Source organism: Plectropomus leopardus, chromosome 6 (assembly GCF_026936395.1).
Source record: "Plectropomus leopardus strain MGB_pleo_1.0 chromosome 6, ASM2693639v1, whole genome shotgun sequence".
Classification (NCBI taxonomy): Eukaryota; Metazoa; Chordata; class Actinopteri; order Perciformes; family Serranidae; genus Plectropomus; species Plectropomus leopardus.
In genome coordinates, this window is record NC_142181.1 from 14,323,014 (window position 1) to 14,348,378 (window position 25,365).

Here is a 25,365-nt window from a genome sequence, read left to right on the forward strand (position 1 = left end):
GATTTTTTTGACACATTTATCATGGCCTAAATAATTCACAATATTATTGTGATATTGATAGAACATTGTAAAATATTATTATTATTATTATTATTATTATTATTATTATTATTATTATTATTAATATTATTAATATTATTAACGATAATAATCTTATCAGCTAAATTAACTGTTTACTTTATTTATTGAGCATTTTGTCTCTTCTTTGATAAATAAATTACATTTAAAATATGCGTGTATGGGGGTGGGGAGGGAGACAATGTTAAAAATGGAAAGAAAGAAATGATTTAAGAGGTGCTGGATTATTTGCACTATATTATCGTGTGTGTTATTAATATAATATATGATCAATATTTCATTTCATAAATATCACCACATCTCATTTGTCATACAGGTTTTGGTAAAGACACCCAGTGCTGAATTTCGGCCCTGCTGACCCCTCAGACGCTGTTTAAGACTCAGAATGTGCCGTCAGCCTTTTATCTAACATTAGTTATGCCTTTTCTTCGTCAGATCATCAGTTCTTCAAGACTATTTTTGGCTCTACCATGACGCATGCTGAGTCTCATGAAGTCAACATGACGTCCTAAAATCGCCATCTTTGTTCGGAGATAGAGGAGGTATGTATTTTGTCAACTTTATGATGCCAAACCTGAGCGTTGGTTTCTCATCCTTCTGGTTAATTTCACAACCCAAAGTCACACACTTAGATTAAAGCAATCTAAATGAAATATTGGTGCCAACCACGTTGTGCTATGATGTTGGTAAGAAGCTCAATAACGCTCCAGAGTTATGCTAACTTTCGGCAAAGGAAAAAGTGGTATAGCCATTTTTCAAAACGGTGTAAATTAATATTTCTGCATACTGGGGTCCCAGGGCAATCTTGGAATAGCCTAAATTGGGTTTGAGTCCTAATAGCTGGCCTGCATTCAAGTGAAGTAATCAAGCTCATGTTTAACCCTTTAAAATCGGAGCAAATTGGTCTAAAACTTTCAAAAACATGAGTAGAAGGCAATGAGCAACCCAGCGGCACATGGCCCCAAAATTAGCAGGAAACCAGTAAAAAAACAACTACAACAAAAAACAAATTACCAGAAAATAAGCAAACAAAAAAGTATACTTTTTTTCTGTAACAATTTTAGATGTATGGTTATAATATTACACAAAGTTTTCTGGGTATTTTTTCCGTATTTTAATTTCAGGTCATTTTTCATCACTTACTAATTTTTGCAATTTGTGTTACATTTCTTGTCAAGTTGCTCATTGCGTTTTCCTTTACATTTTCGAAAAAAATTGAACCAATTTGTTTCAAGGGTTAAATAGCCTGTGAAGGGCATCTCGACACAGCACAAAAAAAAAAAAACGCTGTCAATCTGGGTTTCAGTGGGTTAATGGAGGAGCAGCTTTAAGTTTTGGGGACTGGATGCTGGAGTTTTTTATTGATTCTTGGGTTAATGAAAAAGGAGCGACAAACTTTTGTGTTTTTTGTTTCCCAGTTGTGCAGAAGCTTTGTTTTCTACAGTTTGCAATAACTTCAAAAAGTCTTGGCCTGTCCTCTACACACACAAAACACAGCGTCCTCAACAGAAGCAGTTTCATGGACACTGGGAGGATCTTAGGAACTATATTTGTTGATAATCTCTGAAAGACATGATGAAGCAGCCAAAATGTGACCGATATTCTGATCAGACTTTAGAGATAATTTGGTGACCTCTCATGAATCACCTGGTGGGTCCTGAGCCGAGCTGCTGAGGAATTCACCTGAGAGGAACAACCTTTGTATTGTCAAACCATGTGAATGCTCGAACTGTTCGTGGAAGGTTTTATCTGAACAGGAGTGTCAGTCTTCCGAACAGCAAAGTGTCATCACTCGGGCCGCCCTCACTGAAGGCCTTTGAATGCATTGTTTTGTGCTTGCTTTGCACATTGCTCTCCAGCGAGGCCGGCCTCGGCCCGCTTTTTGAGTGCCTGATACAGATATGAGGTCACGGGATGATGAAGAAAGCTTTCCTCTCTCTGCAGAGGCCTGTGGGTGCGTCTACCCGAGTAAACAAACAAGCAGGCGGCACTTAGCTTCCCTCAGGGGCCAATGATTCCTCTCTAAAAAAGAAGGAAGAGCCACAAAGGCAGCTTTTAGATGCTGGTGCAGACGATCCCCTGGGGACGCTCTGTGTTTTCATAACGATCATCAATATCTGGTGCCACTTAGGTGTATAACAGAAGCTTTTAGAGGTGAGACAGCAAATTTGTATTTACTGAATACACCAAAAAGAGGATATTTAGTCGGAGGAGCGGGTTGTTGCTCTTTGTGATACAAACTTCAAGGAGGATGATTAAGTATTTATGTTGTCTGTGTGATGCAGCTGGAAAAGTAAATTAAAGCAATTAATCAGGGACAGCGGCATCATAACATGGCGTGTGGCTGCCGTTTATATTGTGTTTTGTCCCTCAGCAATACTAAAGTGTCCCTGTGGTGTGTGTTTTTTTTCTGTGTGTGTGAGACTGTGTGCTCGTTTGTCTGTGCATGATGGATGATTACTCTGTGAGCCGTTAGAGACTTTAAAGAGGCTTCTGTGTAAGTGCACCTGAACTTCAGTATTAGTGAGGACCAAAAGCTGAAACAACAATCAAAACACAAGCAGAAACAGTTTAAAGGAACAGGGATATATTATTATTTACTTTCTCGCCCAGAGTTTGGTTAGACCACTTTTAAACCGATGCTATTTATATTAAGGTGGAGACAGCAACTGGTTAGCTTTGCTTGATGTGAAGACAGGAAACTGTGAAACCACAAGCTGGTTCTGTCGGAAAGTGAAACAACCCTCCCACCCAAAGCTCACTAACTGACACACTACATGTAGGTTATTTAATCTGTTCAACAACTAAAGTGCAAAACAAATAACTCATTAGTTGTTCAGCAAAACTCCAAGAAAGTTACTGGTCCACAAAACAAAGCTCCATCAAAAAGTTAAAAAAAAAAAAAAAAAAAAATCAAGTTAATCTTATGTTCACATGGAATCAGACAGACAACAGCTTCTGGACATCACTGGAAAAACATACAAAAAGATGAAATGGCAGAACGGTAAAATCAAAAATACATGACAATATAGTAACAGCACATTGTTTACAAAGAATGGAGCTGAATATATCCAACAAAATTGTTTCTTGTCTTTTATTTCATGTAATTTGTCTTATAATGCCCAGTGTTTGTCCAGATCGCACGTCTTTTCTCCTCATGCAAAGAAGGAAACTACGTGACATTTGGTTTTAAATTCTGTTGCGTAGGACTGCAAAAAATTAAAATATTTATTCTTAAAACAGCAGTGCTGTCTGCTGTTACCATCACCGGTATTTTCTGCCAGCATCACCTAACTGTGCCATCTTCCTCTTTTTCATTAAAATGATAACAGATTTGCCACCTGCTGTCTCGCTGATTCCATGTGAAGGCAGCACAAATAATGTTTTTACACTGTGGATTTTGACCAGATTAAACTAATTAAATACAACTTAACTTAATTAGTGAGCATTAGACGTGCTGGTTGGAGGGTTTTGTTACTTTCAGACAGAGCCAGGTATCTGTTTCCATCTGTTTCCACTCTTTACTCTAAGCTTATCGGCTGCTGCCTGCAGTTTAATATTAACCTTCCCACAAGAGTGATTTTGATCTCATTTACCTTCATCTAATCTTCTCATCTAACCGTCCCTTTAAGATTTGGTCTTGGGGTCATGATTAGATTTTAGAGTAAGGAAAACAAAATTGAGGGAGGGCGCATTCACTTGTCTTATTGTAAAAAGACACAATGAAAAAGTTAAAAATGTATGTCTTTATTAAGTTGCTATTTTATGTCCCCTTAGCCTCAAGTGAGAGTAAGAGTATTGATAAACCGTGCAGTGTTTTGTGGAGGACAGGTGTTGTGTGCTGTTCCTTCTGCTATAAGGCGTCTTTTTAAATGTTTTATTTTCTACTCGCATGATTTAGTTTATAATTGGGCCTCTTTCTTCATATGGCTGGAAAGCCCATACATACATTTTATGAATGTATTTGAGTGATGTGCAGTGTTTTTTTTTTTGTTTTTTTTTAATTTTGATTTATTCTGCCCGGTTCTCGTGTGGGTCAGTACGCTCGGGACCATACGAGGTGCCAGTGTGTATCTTGCCCATGTACTGATCTCTGTGTACTAGGTAGATTGTAAAACTGAATTGCCTTGTTGGGATAAAAAAAGTTATTTGAAGTTGAAGGATGAATGTTTTTTTGCTGTATTTTGGTGTGAATTAATCCTTTGAAACCTGCTGCATCTTTCATCTTTCACAAGTATTTAAACTTTTGAACCCTGGGTATATTGGTTTGATTTCTTTTCAACATGAATAAAATAGGCAATGAGTAACTTGGCAAGAAACAACCTGCAAAATGCTAGAAATTAGTAGATTTAGGAAATAATATTTTAAAAGCTAGGGGAAAATGCTCAGAAAACTGTATTTAAAATGATCTTAACTGTATATGTAAAAGTATTTTACAGATTTACAGAATTACAAAATTCTTAAGCACCATTTTCGGTTCATTTCTTTGTTGTTGCTTTTTTGGTGTTGTTTTTCCCGCTCCAGCCCCACGGCGACCCTTACAAGTACAAGCAGTTACAGACAACGAATGAATGAATGTTGTTTTTGTTTGTTTTTTCCTTTTTTCACAAATTTCTTGCATTCCTTCTAAGTAGTTCATTGCTGTCTTTCCATGTTATTCAAAAATCTAGCTAAATTGCCCAGGTTTCATAGGGTTGTAGAAGTTAAACAAGAGAAACTGTAGCTTTCTCGTTCCCCACAAGCCAGAGGGACTGAATAACATTACTGAACAATAAAATCGGGTTACAATATCCTATACTGGGTTACACATTTATGTATGTGGGCATTTGCTTAATTAATCTCATCATTCAGACTAAGTGAATTAATCTTGTTAATCAGTATTGTTTCAGAAATACTTTGTGTTTTTCTTGTTTTGAATACTTCACATTTATTGACATTACTTCATTTATAAACCTGAGATAAACCACTGAAGTGGAGTGTAGTAGAGCTATATTTAGGCTCCTCATATGAATGCAGATGCAACTGTGTGCGTGAGCGTGTCTGCAGGCTAGAGGTAGCATGAAAGCAGGAACCAATGCCGTGTGAGGATACAAGTCCTTATTCGCCCTCCTGCCTTCGTAAAGTGCAGTGTGTGTGTTTGTGTGCGTGTTTTTGTATGTTTGTGTCGGGGCAGAGTAGACTGTATGTTGCAGCCTAGCGGTCTGAATCTACAGCATCTCATGTCTGTACATGCAGGCAGGATGGTTTTCAGCAGGATGGTACTAAGCTGATAGAGAAAATACCGAAAAGACATTTAGCAGGTTGAAATACCACGAGTGTGAGCTTTTAACCCTACGCGACCCAGATGTGGTCTTTTCCTGCCGTCACAACATATGTGAACATCTGTAAAAATCTAGGTCACATAGGGTTACAAATCACATTGGCTGTTGTGTGTTCTGCTTTGCCCATTTTGCCCATCATCAAATTTAATCATTACACATGTATAGTAATCCAGACAGTCAGGCCCTGCCCTACTTTTACATCCGAGAGAGAGACAGAGGCACAGACGCAAACATCAACACCGAGGCGGTCAGGTCAATCAAAGAGACAGAGGAGGGGTGGGCATGCATGGCAGACCCAGACAGTGCATGACACCAACTCCTCCACCGCTCCGCTTTAGGAAAAAGAGAGAGAGGGAGAGATGGGGTTGCTAGGAGACCTTACCCAATGCAAACACAGCACCATCTGCTGCAGTGAGATTCAGAGTCGTTTAGCCAAGTCGGACAGAGAGAGGGAAATCAGCCCAGGAGGATCATTGGAAACAACACTACAGAGAGAGACAGGGGAGGACAGAGGGCGGCGGGGAGGAGGTAAAGGATCATAATGGAAGATGAAAGGGAGAGAGCAAGATATGAAAAAAGAGGGAAGTGAATTAAGAGAAACAGGAACAGGGAGGGGAGGAGAGTAAGCATGACCAGGAGCTTGATTAATGTATGACTAAAAAGTGTGACTCCTAAATCCACCCTCCTCCACATGCAAACACACCAAATCCATTCTCACGGAAAACATCACCTCACGTCACTCTCTGTGTTAAGGTGAGATGTAATAAACACTGGTGGAGGCGAATCCAAGCTGCTGCTGATGTTGATTTTTCCAGGTCCCCCCCATTAGTAACAGATGATGCACTTGTTACCATGGGGACAATAAAATGTCACCATCACATATCACGGTTCAGCTGCAACAGGCTTTTGCGCCCACGTTATTTGACGACGCCTGGTCAATTCTCGCAAACATCCACCTCATAATTAGCGTGAATGACTCATTTCTGTTTTGATTGCTGTGTTTTAAGTAGGAAGACTGTGATCAGTGTGCAGAAGCTCTACTCTCAACTCTTATCCGCAAAAACAAAACATTAAGGTTCACATGAGTTAACTGTGTCACAGGCAAGGCTGCAAATATCCAATTTGATCTCTTAAAGGGGCTTTGGACAAATAATTAACGCATTGTTCCTCTCACATATGAAAAGCTGCACTCATAAGCAATGAACAAACATTTTACAGTCCGATGCACTGACCTTTGATGCTACAGCCCTTGTCCTGTTATACCCAGTGGTGTAATGGTAGTCAATGATGTGGGTGTACTACTATGTAGATGGGTAGGTTATGAAGGAGGAATTGGATACTTTCCATTATATTCCAATGACTTGTTGTCTCTAGTGGGTATACTGTAAACAACAGGAAAAAGAGGTGAGTATACCCTGTATATTTGTGTATACCGTCCACTACAACACTGGGTAAAACATTTTCTTATATTAATGTAAGCTTACTTTAGATACAGTACTGTCCTACAAAGCCAAAACACAGTAACTGCAGTCATGGGTGTATTATGAGACAATAGACCCCTGAGCAGAGACATGCAAAAGGCCCCACCACCTTTTTCAAGCAAGATGCACAGACTTTGTCAATATTTAGTCTCTTTTTGTGGTCCTTTTAGATAGATTGATGTACTATACTGATCCCAAATTGGAAATTATTTTGTTACAGGAGCAGGGTGTGTTGGAGGAAGTATGCAGTTCTTTACTTAAGTAAAAGTACTAATACCTCACTTTAAGAATACTCTGTTACAAGTAAAAGTCCTGCATTGAAAATGTTACCAAAGTAAAAGTAATTAAGTATAATCAATAAGATATACTTTAAGTATTAAAAGTAAAAGTACCCTATGCAGATTTTTTAAAGAAAAAGAAAAATACACCCCCAAAACTAAAATTATTTAAAAAAAAGAAAAGAAAATACTTTACTTAATACTTAATAATACTTTCTTTATTTTATCATATTTTATTGACTCTTTTTTTTCCCCTGAAATCTTAAATTTTAAAGTAACCAGTAAATAAAGCTGTGAAATAAATGTAGTGAAGTAAAAGCACAATATTCCCTTCTGAAATGTAGTGGAGTAAAAGTCTAAAATGGCATTAAAAGAAAATACTCAAGTATAGTAAAAGTACCTCAAAGTTGTACCTAGACACAATACTTGAGTAAACGTACTTAGTTACTAAGAGCAGTAAAAACACAGTATTATATATATCACACTAGAAGAGAAAAATCTATATTAATAGAAAAATATACTTTAACATGCGCTGTAAGTGTAAGATAAATCTATAAATTATTTATAGAATATACAGTACAAAGAATATACTATAATCTTCTGTAAATATGCAAAAATATAAACTCTAAAACACTGATATACCCATAGGATAACATACTACCAGTTTATACATAAAACAAACTTGCAACTTTGTTGAAGTTTTAGTTTCAGAGTGCAGTGAGGTGGAGTGGGAAAATATGATGTGCTAATTTGCCATGTGCAGGGTTATTAAAGAGCAAGAGAGAGTTAAGTTTGGTTCGGACAAAAAAATAGGAATCTAACAGTTCTCTGTTAGAGGTGAGGTGTTGTAGAGAGGTATTGCTTTGGGCAGGAGAGATTTCCTGGATCGGTCCTTGTAATTGTTTTGGTCTTTTTGTAGTTATTTTGTCTCTTTGGAGTTGCTTTGCATCTCTTTCTAGTCATTTTAAATGTCTTTGCGGTTGCTTTTTGTCTATTAGTAGTCATTGTAAGTCTCTTTGTTTCTCTTTGCAACTGTTTTGCATCTGTTAGAGGTTGACTGTGTCTGTGTCTTCTTGTAGTCATTTTATGTTTCTTTGTGCTTATTTTGAGTCTCCTCCTGATCGGTACACTTCTCTTTGAGTGACATTTTGCAGGTGGATGCCAGGGTGCCCCTGACACTTTGGGCTCCTGGGCGTGCCCCGATGCTGTGCACATCTTATGAAGACGCTGCTCATTCTCATGACAGCGCAATATGCAAACATTAAAAGCTTCCTCCTTAGCTGAGCCGTAGCCAGCCCAGTGGTGCCAACTGAGCTGGCAGTAGATTCACAGTGATTCGGTTATAGTACGGTAGACAGAAAATAGCTCCTACGTGAAACTGCTTACAACAAGATTTGTGGATTACCTTGAGTAATCAGGTCAAGAGTTCTGTTTAGTTTTTCAAATGTAATTTTTTGCCACTTTGAGCACCACAAACCAAGTTGCATCAAGTTCCATTGTACTGGAGAGAAGGCAGACATGTCTACAGCCGATATCTCAGACACTCAGCAACTCACATCATAGCAATATAGACTGATAAGAGGCACTGCAGATAAGAGGGAAAATATAGATTTTTAGGGACAGTTGAACTGTCCCTTTAAGACAAATTCAAAACAGATAGCCTGCGTTGGCATTTACAGAGCAAGGATGGTCTAATGAAAGATGCAACTTAGTTGCTTTATAGACAATAATGGATTCTGTGTTTTTGGAGCTTGACTCAGCATAGCTCAGCCTCTGATGCACCAACATTACACATTTGTTAAGGTGCATTTCTGAATACATGATGCTGCAAGACTTAGGGATGCATGAGAATAAACAAACACTATATTTCATACAGATATCAAGGTGCATTTTATTAGATGAAGATCCAATGATACATAGTCAACATCAGCATCCTCCTTTACAAAAGACATTAAAATTGAAACATTTTCAGTAAAAAAGTAGTATCATACAGCCAATGTGGGGTACCAGAGAGAAAGCATGACATGACCTAAATCATATTCATTCATCACCGTATGGATCATAGATAAAACACAATACATTAACACTATTTACAGTCTGTAACACAGAGGTTGACATGAATGTTAATCCTCGTGGTGAATACAGTAAATAGAATATATTCATATATTAAGATCTTTTGTTTACAAAATCATAAAGCATTATATATATCACAGAGAAAGGCTATCCACAACCTTGGCTTTCAGCTATACACCCCCCCTTGTTTTGCAACACGTTGCCCAAGCAAAATGAGATCTTTTGTTTGGTCAATTTATTGTTGATGGGTGGGTTCTTTGGTTGTACTGGGTTTAATGTCGCAGCCTCCGACTGAGCAGAACACTGCTGAGTGTTACTGAAGTTATCGGTTTAGTTTTGGTTGTAACGGGAGAGTTTTAAACAGCACTCGCCATGTACAGGGCAACTTCTAGAGCAATGTTTGCAACAAACTGCGTGACAAACAGGGCAACTAATTGAGCTTGGCAAAATTAGGATCACATTTAATCTAAAGAAGAAGAATCTCGCAGCTCAAATGGACTGAGGTGAAACTGATCTGATGTTGTTTTACAGCACGAAGTTTCAGTGCAACTCTAATACACACAAAATGTTCCTTTCACAAAAATGTGATGGGGACCGAGCACAGAACTGGTCAGAACACTTGTTTTACTTCATGCATGCATTAATGTTGCATTTCCACAGGATGGATTCTCTCATTTGATAATTATACATTTCCATTAACTTATCCAGCACATTACAAAGGATCCCGGCCTCAGCAAAGAAAAGGTAGCATCGAGGTACCTGAGCAATGCTTCCCGTTAATTTCACCTCAGATTTTACACTTGTGTTGTAACTCAAAGTCCCATGATGCATGAGGAATATTTAGGATAACTGAGGTGAAGACAAATTAAAACTGGGGCAAAGCTTAAGAAGATAATGTGTTGGTGCATTAAAGCTGGGGTAGGCAGTGTAATTTGGGTGTCATTGCTTGGGCAAAAATCCCATGATAAACTCTGAGCATATTGTGATATAAGTGTTCTGAGAGAAAACTTTGCTTTGGCACCTCCTCTTAGCTCTGTTTTTAGGGTTTAGACAATCTAGTATGTGAAGTCCACGACTTTGGCTGATCACAGGTCATTTCTGCTCCTATTGGCTGTGCTGCTAATGCAGAAGCACGTGCACATCGCTTTGATGAAAGCAGAAAAAGTGCTTTTCCAGCATTGGCAACAACTGCCTACACTGCAAAGCAACCCTGAAAATTTAAAAGAGAGGCTCAAAGACAGTCTGTCAATAAATGAAATGAGGGAAAATGTTGCTCATAACTTAGCCTTCTGCAAATGGAAGCAAAAATTTACCAAAAGGCTTAAATCACAGCAGGTCCTCCGTCTCTTTCCCCGCTGCTACAGACTCTGATCTCACCGAGAGAAGAGCAGGCAGCAGCTCAACCATGAAACCAGTCAGTGCAAACCCCAGCTACAGTGGACTGGACAGCCCAGACTCATCAGAAAACTTTCTGTTGCTGCCTTTACACAAGTTAGACCCGGTGCCACCGCTGGCCGCCGCGACACCCAGCACTGGGAGATTTGCGCTGATTAAGTTTGAGCTGCTTCAGCTGTTGACCACAGGACCGTCTCCTAAGCTGCTGCCCATTCTGCTCTCTGGGAAACAGTCCACAGTGGCGGAAAAGGAGGCAAAGGGACGGTGGGGTGACTTGCTAATTCTTGTCTCAGTTTTGGTCTGTTAAACCAAGAGAGAGATGAAGACGAGGAGAGCCTGAGTGAATGCTCTGTGTGCAACTCTAAAAAGGAGTAGATTTCAATAAATCAGTTTATGGGAAACAGTGGATTAACGTATGAAGCGTGCATATATGCACATGCTTATCTTGTGGGACGGGCTTGGGACAGAAAGGAGAGAGCTGCAGGAGGAGGGTATATTTTCAAATTCTGCTGTTTTTTGCCCTCACCACATTTCTGCTACCCAAGCTTTAAGGAACAAAAGAATAAGTAGTATCTAGAGCGTTGCTTCATAATGTTGCCCAGTAGATTTGTTCTGATGTTTTCTGAGGGCAAGTTAGTGAAGATCAGTGTAACAGCAGTTAAACAGCAGTCATCCCAGACTGAAAGAGAGCCTAAGAGTGATACCTTTTATACATCTACAGTATACACCTCTGCGGTTATGTATATACCTCGTAACTTCAGTAAAAGTATTAATTTACACTGCATTAATTCCTTTGCATTTTCCCTTGGCCCATGAAACCAGTCATGCTTTGGCCTTTTTGTTTAGATTCTTCAAAAGTGTTATTTTCCTGATAGCAGGGGTTGTGTTTGATTACTAACTTCCCCCTACCTCCCCCAAGCCAGCAGTGCCTCGTCACCTTAGCTTATCGACCTCCAAAAAAAGATGCTCACAGTGCTTGCAAACCTTTGGGAATCCCAGCCAAAGTTGTTCACCTGAGACACGCTTATGTTGTGTAATTCTATCTGGCCAAGTAACAAAGGCAGACGCAGCGATGCATCTGCCGACACCAGACAAACACGGGAAGGATCAGCGGATCGCTTTACACGACTTGTTGTATTAAAGGATGAATAAAACCCAGGGGAGCTGCTTTGCTGCTGCGAGGGCAAATTCCTGCGAGGTTTTAGGACAAGCTGGTGGCTGTCTGTCTGTATCTCTTTCACTCTCAGCCCGTCCTGAGCTGCATCGCTGGCAAAACATGGAGCGAATCCCAGCCAGAGGCCATCAAAGCCACTGCATAACTGGATCAGGATCTTTCCCCCCCCACCATGCTGAGAGCGAGGCCTGGTGGGCAGCAATCCCTGCACCCGCCCCACCCCCTTGCTGCAACCAAACGCCCATGTGCTCGGGCCTCCGTGCCAAGCCTCAGCGCCAGGCCTCATCACCGGCCCAGCTGGCATGGCCTCGATCAGCTGGATTTGCTATAATCATCTTAGGTCATCTCATTCAAGCTGAGGACAGAGTGAATGCCCATCAGCTCTTCAACCGAGGCCAATGAACCCCGCCAGGCTAGCCTGACCGCCATCCTTCTGGCTAAATTTCCACCGAATGACCTGTTAACAACTGGTTTTAATGTCACTGTTAGACAGGGTAGAATAATCATACAATGGCGATGTCTTCAAGACAGTGTTGCCACCTTTTGAAGAGCTATCGAATCATGTTTTAGTAAACCAAAACGGTAAAAATGAGACATCTTGCTGGCCAGTCACCGTCACCTAGTCCTGCTAGCTGCGTAGAAGCCCGCCTAGTCTGTCTCTCTGTCAAGCTGGGATGTCTGGGACCTTGATGTGTGTTTGTGTGTATCAAGAGGCGTGGTAGGGAGGGATGGGCAGAGAGTTACAGAGGTTAATGGTAAATCAGCCAAACCAAAGTCACACACTCACCCACCACACACGACCCCCTCCCCATTTGTCCATCCATCCACCCCCCACCCCCCTCTCCCCTGGTGCGGTCGTGTCCTGGCTGCTCCTCCCTCAGTCCCAGCCGTTGTCCTTGATCATGTGGGCCAGCTCTATGATGAACTTGCCCTCTTTGTACTTCTGACTGCTCTCAAAGGCATGTTCCTGGAGGGCGTGGCAGAGGACAGGAGAGACAGCATTTAATTCAAATGATAGATGGACAGACAGAGATTAATAACATGTTCATATCTTTGACAGATAGTTAGGAAAAAATGCACAAAGTGCTTAAAAAAAGACCCTGCTCATGACAGTCATTTCAGCTGTGTATGAAAATCCTTGACTCAGTCCTGGCCTGTCTGCTGCTGGCTCTTTGGGAGCTGGTTATATAACCGTCAGTCACTGCACACTGCAGAGGAGCCTGCAGAACCAAAACTCTGACCGGACCGGATCGTCATACCTTATACTGGCAGAAATAAAACTCTCATCACTAAGAAAGGCGAAGGGTTTGAGCCTTGCAAAAGCCAACACAGATGTAGAGTCTGCCCTATTTTGGCAGGCTGCAACTTGCATTTCTGCTGTAAGGTGTGTAGTCACAGATTCCTCTGGAAAGCATGAATGGAAATTATAAGAAGATCTGAGCTACGAAGAAGCTTATCAGCTCCACGTAGTGTTGTTATATTAAGTGAAATATATCAGCTCACACCATAATCATTATTTTTCACAGTTTATAAGTTTTCCCTTCATTTACATAAGTTGTTGACAGCAAAATGATCAATCATTTGGAAAGCATGACTGCATCAGTCATTCTGAGACACAGTAAACCCAGTGAGATTCAAGCAGCATTTAATGAAAACTAAAAGATTAAAAGTGCTGATGCCAGGTGGCACCCACTAAGGCTGCATGTGTAAGCAAGTTTCTCTGATGACTAATACTTTGGTTTATGGCTAAATATCAGGCCCCAAGGAATAGCACCAGACTTTGAAGCCAATTTGACATATTGGCCAAATCTCCTGATGCCAATGGGCCCAAAAAGACTTTTTCTCATAAAATGTTACATTGTGAAAGAGATGCAAATCTCGAGCAAGTTTGTTTTAGGTACATCTGCCTTCCAATACGAACACTTAAATAGCGCTTATTTAAATCATTATGTTGTAAAAAAAATCTCTAAAAGCAGAACCCAGAGTAATTATCCTGCAGTCCTTCATTAGAGTGAGCCTAAGACTGAGTGGTTGGGGGGCGGGGTTAAAGGAAGGGCCAATGCAGGTAGTTTTATACCCGTAAATCAAACTTTTTTGGCTTCATGCAACACTGAGCAAATTTCATTGTAATGCGTCTCGCATTGTATCCAGTTCTCCTTCTAAATCCACACTGTAATAAAGACATAGAGTGCTGCAGGGATGCAAGTGGACATTTGAGACAAATTTCAGGAAACCACCTCAAGGCCTTTTTGAAATAGCGCGTTCAAGAGAATGAGACGGATGCAAGGTGACATTGACCTTTGACCACCAAAATCTAATCAGTTCATTCTTGAGTCTGTGTGGAGATACCACATTCACAAGATGAACCGCCAACAGCTATTGCCAACACCAAAACATAAAACCAATTGACTTCAAGTCATTTCAGTGTTTCAGGACTCATTCCTGCACCACTCTGCAACTGCAAAAATAACATTTCCATCAGCCTCAGCTGTGTGTACTTTCTGTGTGATGCGAAATAGCAAATGTTTGTATACCAACACTCTAAAAAAATGGTGAACATGGTTAGCATTATACATCAGTGTGTTAGCATTGTCATTTTAAGCTTTTTAGCATATTTTTGTTAGCTCAAAGAAAGGCTGTGTGTAAGTACAGCCTCACAGAGCTGTTAGCATGGTGTTAGACTGTGTCTCAACAGTCACTTTCCTTCTATTGTGTGTCTTTGTGGTGATTTTCCAACCCAAAGACTTTTACAGGGGTGTATGAGACTGTTTTTGATTAACAGATGTCTCTCATGGTGGTCACATGATCATGCTCAGCTGTGGTAGCTGCTGCTTACTAATCCCACCTCAGCTTGCTCCAGTTCCACCTCCCATATCCCCAAATTTGGATATTTCTGGCCCCAGTAACTGACAACGAAAGCAAGCAGTAAACCAAAGCCCCAGGCTTCAAAAGGGCTATGTAAATGCTGAGGTTGAATCACTGCTTTTTGTATTAACACCTCCTTTAGAAAAACATCACTTTGACACAGCTCTTCTCTTAAAAACTGCTTTAAAAAGTAGCAGTTTGCTTATCAGTGCTATAAAAAAAATGAGAAATGACAACTTCTGCTTCCTGTCCAAGACCATTAACAACCTTGTGTTCTTGTTCAAAAGCTACTCAGTCATTGTGAGCTTCTCTTGAAAGCAGAGTCACTGAGTCAGCTGATACAAATGTTTTCACTGTGGAGCGTCTGTACCTTGTTTTGTCTTTGGCTATTTTGGTTCGGAGCTGCAGAGGCGCGTTATCAGATTTCTTGGTTTAGAAGTGCAGTAGGTCAAGCCTCTCGATAGAACTTTGACGACTGCAGAAAATCAATACCGCTGCAACTGATATTAATGGAAACCCTCCATTAAGTCTTATCTGGTGTCTGTGTGCTTCTGCATTTGACCTCTGTTTTCTCTGCCTTGTGGGGTCCTGACAGGAATAGAAACTACCCAGAAGAGTGTCTAGTTTTGAAGCTGGTTCCGCCAGGTGTTTATACCAGGCGTCATAAGGAAAGTTGCTATTTTTAGGCTGGAAGGTTACGGTTAGAGGTTAGACAAAGAGCGCTGGTCAATGAGACCTTCTCAGAAGTCCAATAACAAGGACACTGTTTGTGTGAATGTATGTGTCTGTGTGTGTTAACCCCTTTAGGATACAGTCACGTGCCCTATAGTGTAAACTCTCACCTCCATGCAGACAGGATTCACCCGTGACAGCTGCACATGCTCAGCTCTGTTGATATATGATGACAGCTTACATGTGTGGATGCTGTTTAGTTCACCCTGATATGGAACCTAAAATACCAGCTCTGTTAAACACATACTGCATGTGTATTTAGACATGATGCTATATCACAGCTTTATAGCAACTTTGACTGTATTTATGGCTCTGATTTTGGCCAGAGCTACATAGTGAGGCATTCATTAATGCTGTTTCCCTGTGAAACAGAAATTAGAGCTTCTTTAGCTTCTGTACTGTGACGTATTTCCCAGGGAAACGGATTATATTTGAACAGTTAAACAGTTAAAAGAGGGATTTAAATGCAATCCTTTGCATTTGACTAGACCGCTAAAAAACGGGCAGACTTAAGAGTTTAGCATGATACAGAGCAATTAGGACTATTGGGTCCACACGTCCCTCATCATTAGATCAGGTGGCAAAAGACGGACAAATGAATGAATTAGACATCCACCACATTGTTTAGAAATGAAAACAAAGATTTGTCCCACTCATATCTATACAATCATCTCTCACTTTTTCTTTCCATATTGCTCTGTTACTACAACATGCAAACCGTAATGTGAAGTTTGATATGACTGTTGTGACTAGCTAGTCTTATTAACGTCCCCGAGTGCAAAATTAGTTATCAAATATTTGAAAATGTTTTACCTGGTACTACAGACAGACTAAGGACAGTGATGTAAAAAATAATCTGTTACTGATTTTCTGACATATATTTGGCATATTTCAAGAAATAAATGATTAATTAAGAAAGGGACACAAGTTTAAAACTGGGAAAATGTATTTTCATTTCATGAGGACTTCAACTCTGAAATATCTATACTCTACACTGTCAGTTTGTAAATGTTCAATCAGCATCATCAACACCAAGCAATGACAGCTATGATAGAATCAGCTGTACGAACTAGCACAGTAAAAGTCGAGATCTATTAAATCCTAAAAAGCATATTGTGTGTATGTAAATCTTCAGGTTTGAGTGATGAATAAAGGGCCCTACTGCTGCTCCAGATGGTTTTCACTTCCACAAAAACATTAAAAACTAATCACAAGTCATGCAAGACAAAGACTTCATGTCTCCATCTGTTCTGAGAAATCAATCTCATAATTAATTCAGCCCACAGCCGTAACACTGCGTTGACCCTGAGAAAAGAGGAGGTCCAAATATAATTAGGGTGCAAATAAAATTAGGGTGTGCTATAATAACACCCTCCTCAGTTTATCGTCCTCTAACCTTGGATGCAGTTTGTGGTGCTTGTGGATCAAATCAGCCAAGGACACTTACGTATTTCCAACCCAGAGTGGTCTTGCAGTTCTCACAGTAGATATCTGCTACAGCATGCAGGCCTGTGAGGAGAACTCTCTCCTCTGCAGGACCACACCCGACGTTCACCCTGAGAGAGACAGAGGGAGAGAGAGAGAAAGAGACAGATAGATGAGAAAATGTGGAGAGGAAAGCAGAAAGGAAGGGGAGAGAAGCAGAGACCAAGAGACAATGTTACAAATTGTGTAAGTGGCTCAAGTTGCTCAGTTGCATGTACAGTATGATGTGCTCAGAGTGAGTCACTGCCTCACACCCACTCACACAGCGTGTACTGATAGGGCGCCAGGCCACAGAGAGCATAGATTCAAGCAGCCTAATTTTCACACTCAATTCAGCTGATAATGACTCCGAGGCACTCGCTGGCTCTGTCTACACCGCAGCGTCAATGACAACACGTCTACTGTGTGACACGATATCCATTATCAACTTATTTTAAAACACTTTAGCATGTTATATCACTGGTCTCCCGTCTAAAGCCTCTTTTACACTGCCTGTTTAAGGCAGGAATATTGCACGATTATCCTGCCTCGCCGTTCTAAGGTACGATCGCGAAATGAGGGGGACAAAGGCATATCACCTTTAATCCGCCATGGGAGGTAGTTACAGCGGCGAAACAGTGTGTATAAACAGGACAGCCAGCAGGACAGGACCATAGGCAAGATGGGTGGGATGTTTTGATGACATGTTATGTGTGCAACCCACAGCGGGACATTTAGAAAGCAGCTAATAAAAGTCAGCGGCTGACTCAAAGGAGAAGAACAGCGGTCATAACTGTCAGGAAACTGTTAAAACAATGAGATTTGGGAGCTCCTTACCCTCCGAGCAGAGGACGAAATCAGCTGCTATACAACAAAGACGGAAAATAATTGTTATTGCCATGTTAATGCCATGTGTATATTGTATATTGTATGTCACACTAGAGGCTGACACTGTTGTGTTTTACACCTGTCACGCCTCCTTTTATTCCGCAATGGCAGCATGCTGTCTGAAATTACACACTGGAGTGGGATGATGACGTCGTCGTTCGATTCTGTTTAAAAATGCAAGGGAGGCATAAAGAAGAGACTTAGTGGCAGCACTGTAGTGCACTCTCTATAAAAAGGGCTTAGGTCTAAGGACTGTTTTTCCTTAAGCCTGGTATACACTGTGATTTTGGGGTGTTCACGGTGAAAGATGTCTATGTGACTACTCTTATTCCCTATGTCTACAAAATAACCAGTAGAAATGAAGCATGAAATGTCGCACTGATCAACGCGACACTGGCTCCAAATGCTAGTTGATGCTAATATCTCCTTCAATGCTAACTCCTCTTGCAACTCCAAAGAGTGCCCAAGTTTATAGGATCCATGTTGCAAAGTGTAGTTCGCACTAAACTTACAAGACTGCTGAAATCTCACAGTCTGTAGGTGGCTTTAGACATAACGTAAACCATTTCTTGTTGAAATGCAAGAAGAGATACTCACACTGAGTTGAACAGGTAGGCTCTGCCTTGGCTGCCCTGGAACGACTGCAATAAAGAGACAAAGATAAAAAGGCTGAAACAAGAATCGACTCTTTCATGCAGTGTAGTATCGCTATAAAATTGATATAAACATATTGTCATAATGCTTCAGTCAAATAACAGAGAGAGAGGTTTGGTTTCCTTATAAAACGCCCACATGTTGATCTGAGACAGGCCTTTACTTTAATAGAAGCTCTTATTTTAAAACCTCTAGACAAAATCTATTTTAATATCTACTTCAAATGGTGCACAGTCTCCCAGTAACAGCACATATGCTGCTGATAACATCATGCTTGGCTAATGCATAAGGAGCTCCACCACTTGCACTGCAGTCATTTTCTCACAGGCCTTTATTTTCCACATCATGAAAGCTTAAACAGATTTATGTTGTGCGGCTGTGTTACGACCGCCAAAAACGCCTTTGTGCACAGGTGAGCGGTGTTGTCATAATCGCACGTGGAAAAAGTGATAGTGCATTCATAATCCAATTCACTAACCAGCTTATAACGTAATCCCACCACAGGCAATAATGTGGTGGAGGCTGACATAGATATACAGGTATTCAGCCTGTTGTTTGTTTTCATAATTCTTCATCCGTTCACCCTTTTTATAAAATCTTCAAAGCTTGTCCTTTTAATTGCTTGTAATTCTTTTAAATTGTATATCCTGACTGTGCAATAGGATCAGAAATCAGAACAGTTGCTCTTGCACTGAGAAATTAAAGCATAAAAAAAACTATGCAAGATTTAAAAAAGTGAAAAAGACAAAATCTAAAAAGTAAATTGCTTGTTTCTAAAGTAAAACATTGCCTGTGATGAAACAAAGCATGAAGTAAAGTAATAATTAGCTGCCTAAATTTAAGTACTGTCACTAATGTTTTCCAGGGGCAAACCACTGACAGTAAGATGAGTCAAGTCATTGAAGCAGAGTGCTCCTGTTACCTTGGAGATGAGCTCGTCGTGGTTGGCCAGATGAGCTCGGCAGTGGATGCAGCTGTAGGTTCGGTGGCAGCTCGGCAGGTACGCCTGGAAGGTCTTGGAGCGTGTCATTCTGACCATGGGCGGAGTTGGCGGGCGGTGCAAGAAGGGACTGCCAGCCCAGGTCGGCTCACAAGGGAAGCACCGCAACACACAGGTGAGGGCCGTGGTGGGCGGTGGGTTGGGAGGCAAACACCTGCGCAGGGAGACGATAAAAGAGCAGCTCACGGTTACACGGTTGCGTAACAGCTGCTTCCTTTAGCAGATGTTGTAAACTGAGCCACAGGTGTATGATTGCTGATGGGATTACGGTCTGTGTGCTCCGTGAATTCTGCAACCTGCCCGCGTCTTTGAAACACTTTAAACCTCAGAGAGCGATGATGTGATGAGACATCATGCATTATTAATGAGCCTGTGTTCCCGGCTGAGTCACTAAATTTCACATTTCAGCTTCCAGATGAAAACAATGACGACATTCTACTTTAGGAGATGAGATTCATGTTTCCACTGTACAGGGAACCACAAGAACCCAATAACAACTCCTAGTTGGTCGAGAGGACAGTTTGAGCTTCTAAAGCAGGGACAGACAGAAAAATTAATAATGATAATAATTAATAAATATTTTGATAATTGCTTATTTTACATGTAAGTAATTTTTTTGCCATGCTAGCAGCGTAGTTCGAGGGATGACAACAATCCCAAAGTGAGTCCTCCACTTTGGTCCAGACCGATAAACAGTATCTCAACAACTATTGAATAAACTGCCTGGGAATTCATGGTGCTCAGAGGATGAATCCTTTTTTTTAGGAATCAGCTGACTTTTCCTGTAGGTCCAGTGCCACCATCAAGGACAAATGTATATGTTCTGATGCAGTTATTTTGTTTATGACCAAATACTAGGGATGTTTCGACGACTAACCTCCCTGACATTTAAAATCAGTTTATACTTACACTAGTTGACTAGTCTAAAAGTAGATAACACAAAACAAAATGAGCACAATTTAAACTACAAGCTAAAACGTTTTTCAAAAATGCATTGTGAAAATTAATTATCCCCTTTTACATGAAAAAAAAATTTCACTGATTAAAACTTAACAATTAAAATTTAGGGAAAATAAAACTATTTACAAAAATAAATCCATAACATACATAAATACAAAACAGCGTTTTCATTGGGTGAACACAATTGCATAAAATAATATTAATTTAAATAAGAACTAGTGAGTGTAGCGACTCTTAAATGACTGGTTGACTAATTGCATACAACCCTTTTTATATTTGCAAAACTCTCCTTGAAATGTGAGAAGACATTTTTAATAATCTGTGAGGTCGTCACAATGTTTACTCTATGAGACAAGTGTGAATTGCGGACAGGGTGATCGAGAGAAATACTACTGTGCATATTCAGTGGGCTGAAGAGGTAAACCTAAAAGCTAGAAAGTTATTTTGGTGTATGTGCCAGGCGAGCAACTCCACTGAAACGAACAGGGGCCATCTTTGCAAACAGTATCTAGTTACTATTATATATCTGTGGGTAAACACTATACCCGCTAACACATTAGCATTTTGGTTGTGTGTATGTTTGCATGCATTTAGCATTTAGCTCAATGCATGACTGTAAGTACAGCCTCACACAGCTGCTAGTGTGACTGTAAACTCTTCTTAATCATAGCTCCAGCTTTGCAGCTCTCCCATGAGGATTTGCTGTTTTCCTGTTGTATCATTGATTACTGAATAAGGCCAACCTGTGGGTTTTGGACTGTTGGTCGAACATTTTTAGATGTCAGCTTGCAAATATGTGGGGCATTTTCCACTATTTTCTGGTACTTTGTAGACCAAACAATAATTGGTTTGGTAGAAAATTGATAATGACGATAATCATTAGTTGCAGCTGTGGTCAAAGCCCCCTGCACTGACCCCAGTTCAATGCGGTGCACAGAGGCAGCAGCGCTAGCTCACAGTCTGTGTTTAAGTCTATGGGGCTGCAGAGATAATCTGCTTAGCGTAGCATAACTGTGAGGATCGTGCTCTGCTCACTCCATGATATCCAACTAGACCGAGCCCTTAAAATACTTCTGCTGGTGTGCCCTGGTGACTGAAAAGATTAGTGAGCTGGCCTGGGAATCCATCCCAAAGGCTCGGGGCCAGGAGGACAAGAGTATGTTTTGACTAACTGCACAGGAGGTGGTTCAGGGCCGGTGCTCTCTACATCGGGGTGCAGATCTAATCTTTGCGCTTTTCTTGCTTAATGCAACTTTAATTGGGATTTCAACCCTGTAGCTCTAAAACAACCAATCAAACGCAAAATGTAATCTAGTTACATTGCTGCTTTTCATAAAGCTGTTGAGGAGCCTCACTAAAACAGTATATGCACCTTTTATTGTCTACCTGCCTGTTTCAGCTGCTATTATTCCCCATTAAATTGTTCCACAATAAAAAGCCATGACCTTTCTAACTGAATTAAAGCAACAACTTCTGTAGTTTACAGGACGATGGTGCTATAAGATTCTGCAATAATAACTTGTTTCATCACCTTCATAATATGCCGTCCCACTCTGTCTTCTCTCCTTCCTGTCTGTCTTTACTGAACCATCTGGAAAAACTAATAAAATACTGAATGGGAGCAGGAGGCCTCTGTGAGTTCAGGACAAACAACAGAAAGAGACAGAGAGAGGCCTCTTTACTTTACTGCTCTGCAATATGATTGTTTTTAGTGTTGGACGGAGGCTGATAAAGGCTCTAGTGCTGATGGGAAGGACCAGGGGATATAAATAAATAAGCCACTGAGACGTGCCCTTGTTTTCTCTCTTCTGACTCGCTGCCAGCGGTGTGGGATTGAGGCACAAAGACACGTTCAGTGCAGTCGTTGGAGCTGACCCCCGACACCCGCACACACACACATTTGATGTTTAACCCAAAGCGTGTTTTAGCCTCTCAGTCATTTCAGGACTGAGGACCAGGAGGAAGTTTATGTAGGATCTGGTCCTCTGAGCTATGTGTAAAATGGTGAGTCCTGCAAGTGGCAACTTATGGGGCTGAAAAATGAAGCCAATGCCAAACTGCCAAGAACTGCAGTTCCCCAAATGGCCACTTGAGGCTGGCTCCAGAAATGAGCCAATCCCCATAGACACCTATATTAATATGCCCTACTTTGGGGCAACCTCTGGCTCACCTGGTGAAGTGTGTGCCCAAATTATTTACTTTTGCAGTGGCCCGAGTTTGATTCCAGCCCACGGCCCTGTCCCCTTGTCGTCCTTCCTCTCTCTCCTACCTTTCCTGTCTAGCTGTCCTATCAATAAAGGCAAAAATGCCAAAAACAAGTCACTAGTGCGGTCCCCTGAAAGTTGAAGATTGGAGTTATCGGTCAAAGACCCCTCAGCTTACTGAGATGGCTTCAAGTCAAGCAGCCGTGTTTTGGGGGTCAGTGTGCTGTGCAGTTTACTTCTGAGGATGTTTCGGTCACCAGATATTGCTGTGGAGTGAGTGCTCTTGACTGTCATGCTACTCTTAGGTAGGAGGAACTGCGTACTGCAGCTAACGGCACAGAGGAGGAGAGACTCTGCTCCACAATAACATCGTCTACTCTCTGTGTTGAAGTGTTGAATTTGCAGCTTGCAGCAACTTTAAACAACACAATTTCTGGCTTTGATTTGATATTTACTGTTGGAAAAACTGTTGTTTCACACCATTTATCCATCGTTTGCACAGTTATTTTGTTTACCATGTTACATGAATGCAGCTGTAACACTGAAGGTCCCACTGAGCCCCGTTCAAACTTTAAAACTCTGTGGAAGAAAGAAAAAAAAAGAATTGGCAAATATTTATATTTAATGGCCAAATCTGATTTGACTGCCATAAGTCTTAGTGAGGTTCAGCCTTATAAGTCACCCTTTTAAATGTTATTAAGGCTTAACGTCATGCATATTTAGGGTGAGGGCACTTTGAGTGACAGACTGTCTTCAAGACGCCACCATCGTCCTTCAGTCGGACCCACCCCTCGCTGCTCTACAGCTCAACTCTCTCATCCAAATTTGGTCACTTTTAGTTCCAATAAGACAAGATGGCCACGGTCTAAATGTTGCTCTCAGTAGATCAAAACGTGAGTCCCAGTAGCTACGTCCATTGTTTTTATACAGTCTATAGTCCTGCCATACAGAAGTGACGCATTGACACACGATTTACTTACATAGATTTACATGATAAATGGATTAATTGATTAGTCTATTGTCAGAAAATTTATTTTGATAATTATTTAGTTCATTTGTTCGCAAACATGATAACATTTAACAACTTACAGCTTTTTCAGGATGAATATTTTCTAAGTCTCTTATGATCATACTCTGGATATTGGAGTTTTAGACTGCTGGTCAAAACAAGGAATCTGAATTTCAGTTAATCAAGAAAATCTCTTACATTCACATGCAGCTGCCTGATCACGGCTCAGTAATTAGTCTTAGGCACTGTGGGTAATCTAGTAATGTGAGCTTTAAACTTAATCTTCTGATTTAATTACATTACATTCGAGCTTCTTCTTCCAAAAAGCATTTGCTACATGTCATTTCAGGTGAAAGTACAGGCTAAATGTTTAAAATGTAAATGTGATGTACAGACAAGAACCTGTTTAACACAGCTGACAAGCGAGAAGTTTACTCAAACTATCATCTGTAGGAAAAGCTCTGTGGGTCGCAACTATCAGCACGATGATATAGTGCATCGTGATGCTCTCAACAGACTTTCAGCCGCAGCGCCGGATTATCGTAATGCACGTGTTACACATCTTCTTTTGGGTCATACATAATCCATGTGGAGTCCTCTCTGTGTCTCATCTGCAGTCGGTCTCTAAACAATCACTTCATCAGTGTGCCGGTGCATGTTTGTGGCCGTGGATAAAAACAGCTCATACAGCTTTCTAACATGATTAAAAACAAATCACATACTCACTGTGTGATGAACAGTTTTGATAGTTCATTGTTTTCGTCATGTACAACTATTAGTACCTCCACCTCCGTTTTGAAGATTTGCTGTTGTGTTTAGAATTATAAACCGAATATCTTTGGGTTTTGTACTGTTCGTTGGAAAAACCAAAACATTTTAAACTCAACTAGGTCTCTGTGAAGTTGAACTCATGAAAAGCATTTACTCACACTTTTCTGCCAATTTATAGACAAAAACAATTAAAATTAACTGATAATTTAGATATTCATAAATTGCAGCACTGGAGATGTTGGGAATTTGATGTAAGATGTTTGAATAACATGCAGGACTACATGTTACCATAATCAAATGTTTGGTTTGCTTTATATGTCACACCTTTTCTAGTGACTGAGTAACAACTTTGGCAGGCTGGTGCCTGACGTTTACACACGTTTATACGTATATACATGTCTATAACAATCATTTCCTGTCCCTGTTATATGGCAGTTGATCCCGTCCTCTGCTTGGATGGTAAAGAGGTCCCGAATTTCAGACATTTACGGCTGTTCTTCTTCTTTGAGTTAGCCGCTAACAGCAAACATCCGCTTTTTAAATCTCCCGCCGCTGGGTTACATACATCAACACGTCGTCAAAACGTCACACCTGTGCCGCTCTGTAGCTCATCTGATAGAGCGGCACAAAGGCTATGTGCTTACCAGAGCGGCTGCTGGTTCAATTCCACTCTTGGCCCTTTGCTGCACATCATCCCCTCTATCTCCTCCTTTTCACTCTATTGCTATCCTATCAAATTAACTCGCGACCTCCCTTAAGGGTGAGACAGCTTTGTCCCCCCATTCAACTATCGTAACTTTGATACAGAATGGCGAGGCGGCATAACGGCACATCATTTCCGCCTTGAACAGGCAGTTTAAAAGGGGCTGCTGAGGGCAAAAGAGACGATGTGCTCCAGCCTCTTTTTAGGGGTATGTTTGATTTTTTGTTTAACTTTTTATGTGGGAAAAGCATGTTAAAGAAAATAGTACCATAAAAGAGTATTTTTCCGCACTTAAAAACATGTCTGGTTGGGAAC

General features: G+C 40.7%; 1 protein-coding gene across 1 annotated transcript; it reads right to left on the bottom strand.

The window, feature by feature from the left end:
* Positions 1-9,024: 9,024 nt before the first annotated feature.
* ypel2b (yippee-like 2b) lies at positions 9,025-19,461 on the bottom strand. The gene is made up of 4 exons (XM_042486314.2): positions 19,326-19,461; positions 18,347-18,390; positions 16,845-16,953; positions 9,025-12,767 (listed from the first exon to the last, which is right to left on the bottom strand). The coding sequence occupies exons 1-4, from the start codon at positions 19,440-19,442 to the stop codon at positions 12,678-12,680; spliced, it is 360 nt and encodes a 119-aa protein (XP_042342248.1). The 5' UTR covers positions 19,443-19,461; the 3' UTR covers positions 9,025-12,677.
* Positions 19,462-25,365: the final 5,904 nt, after the last annotated feature.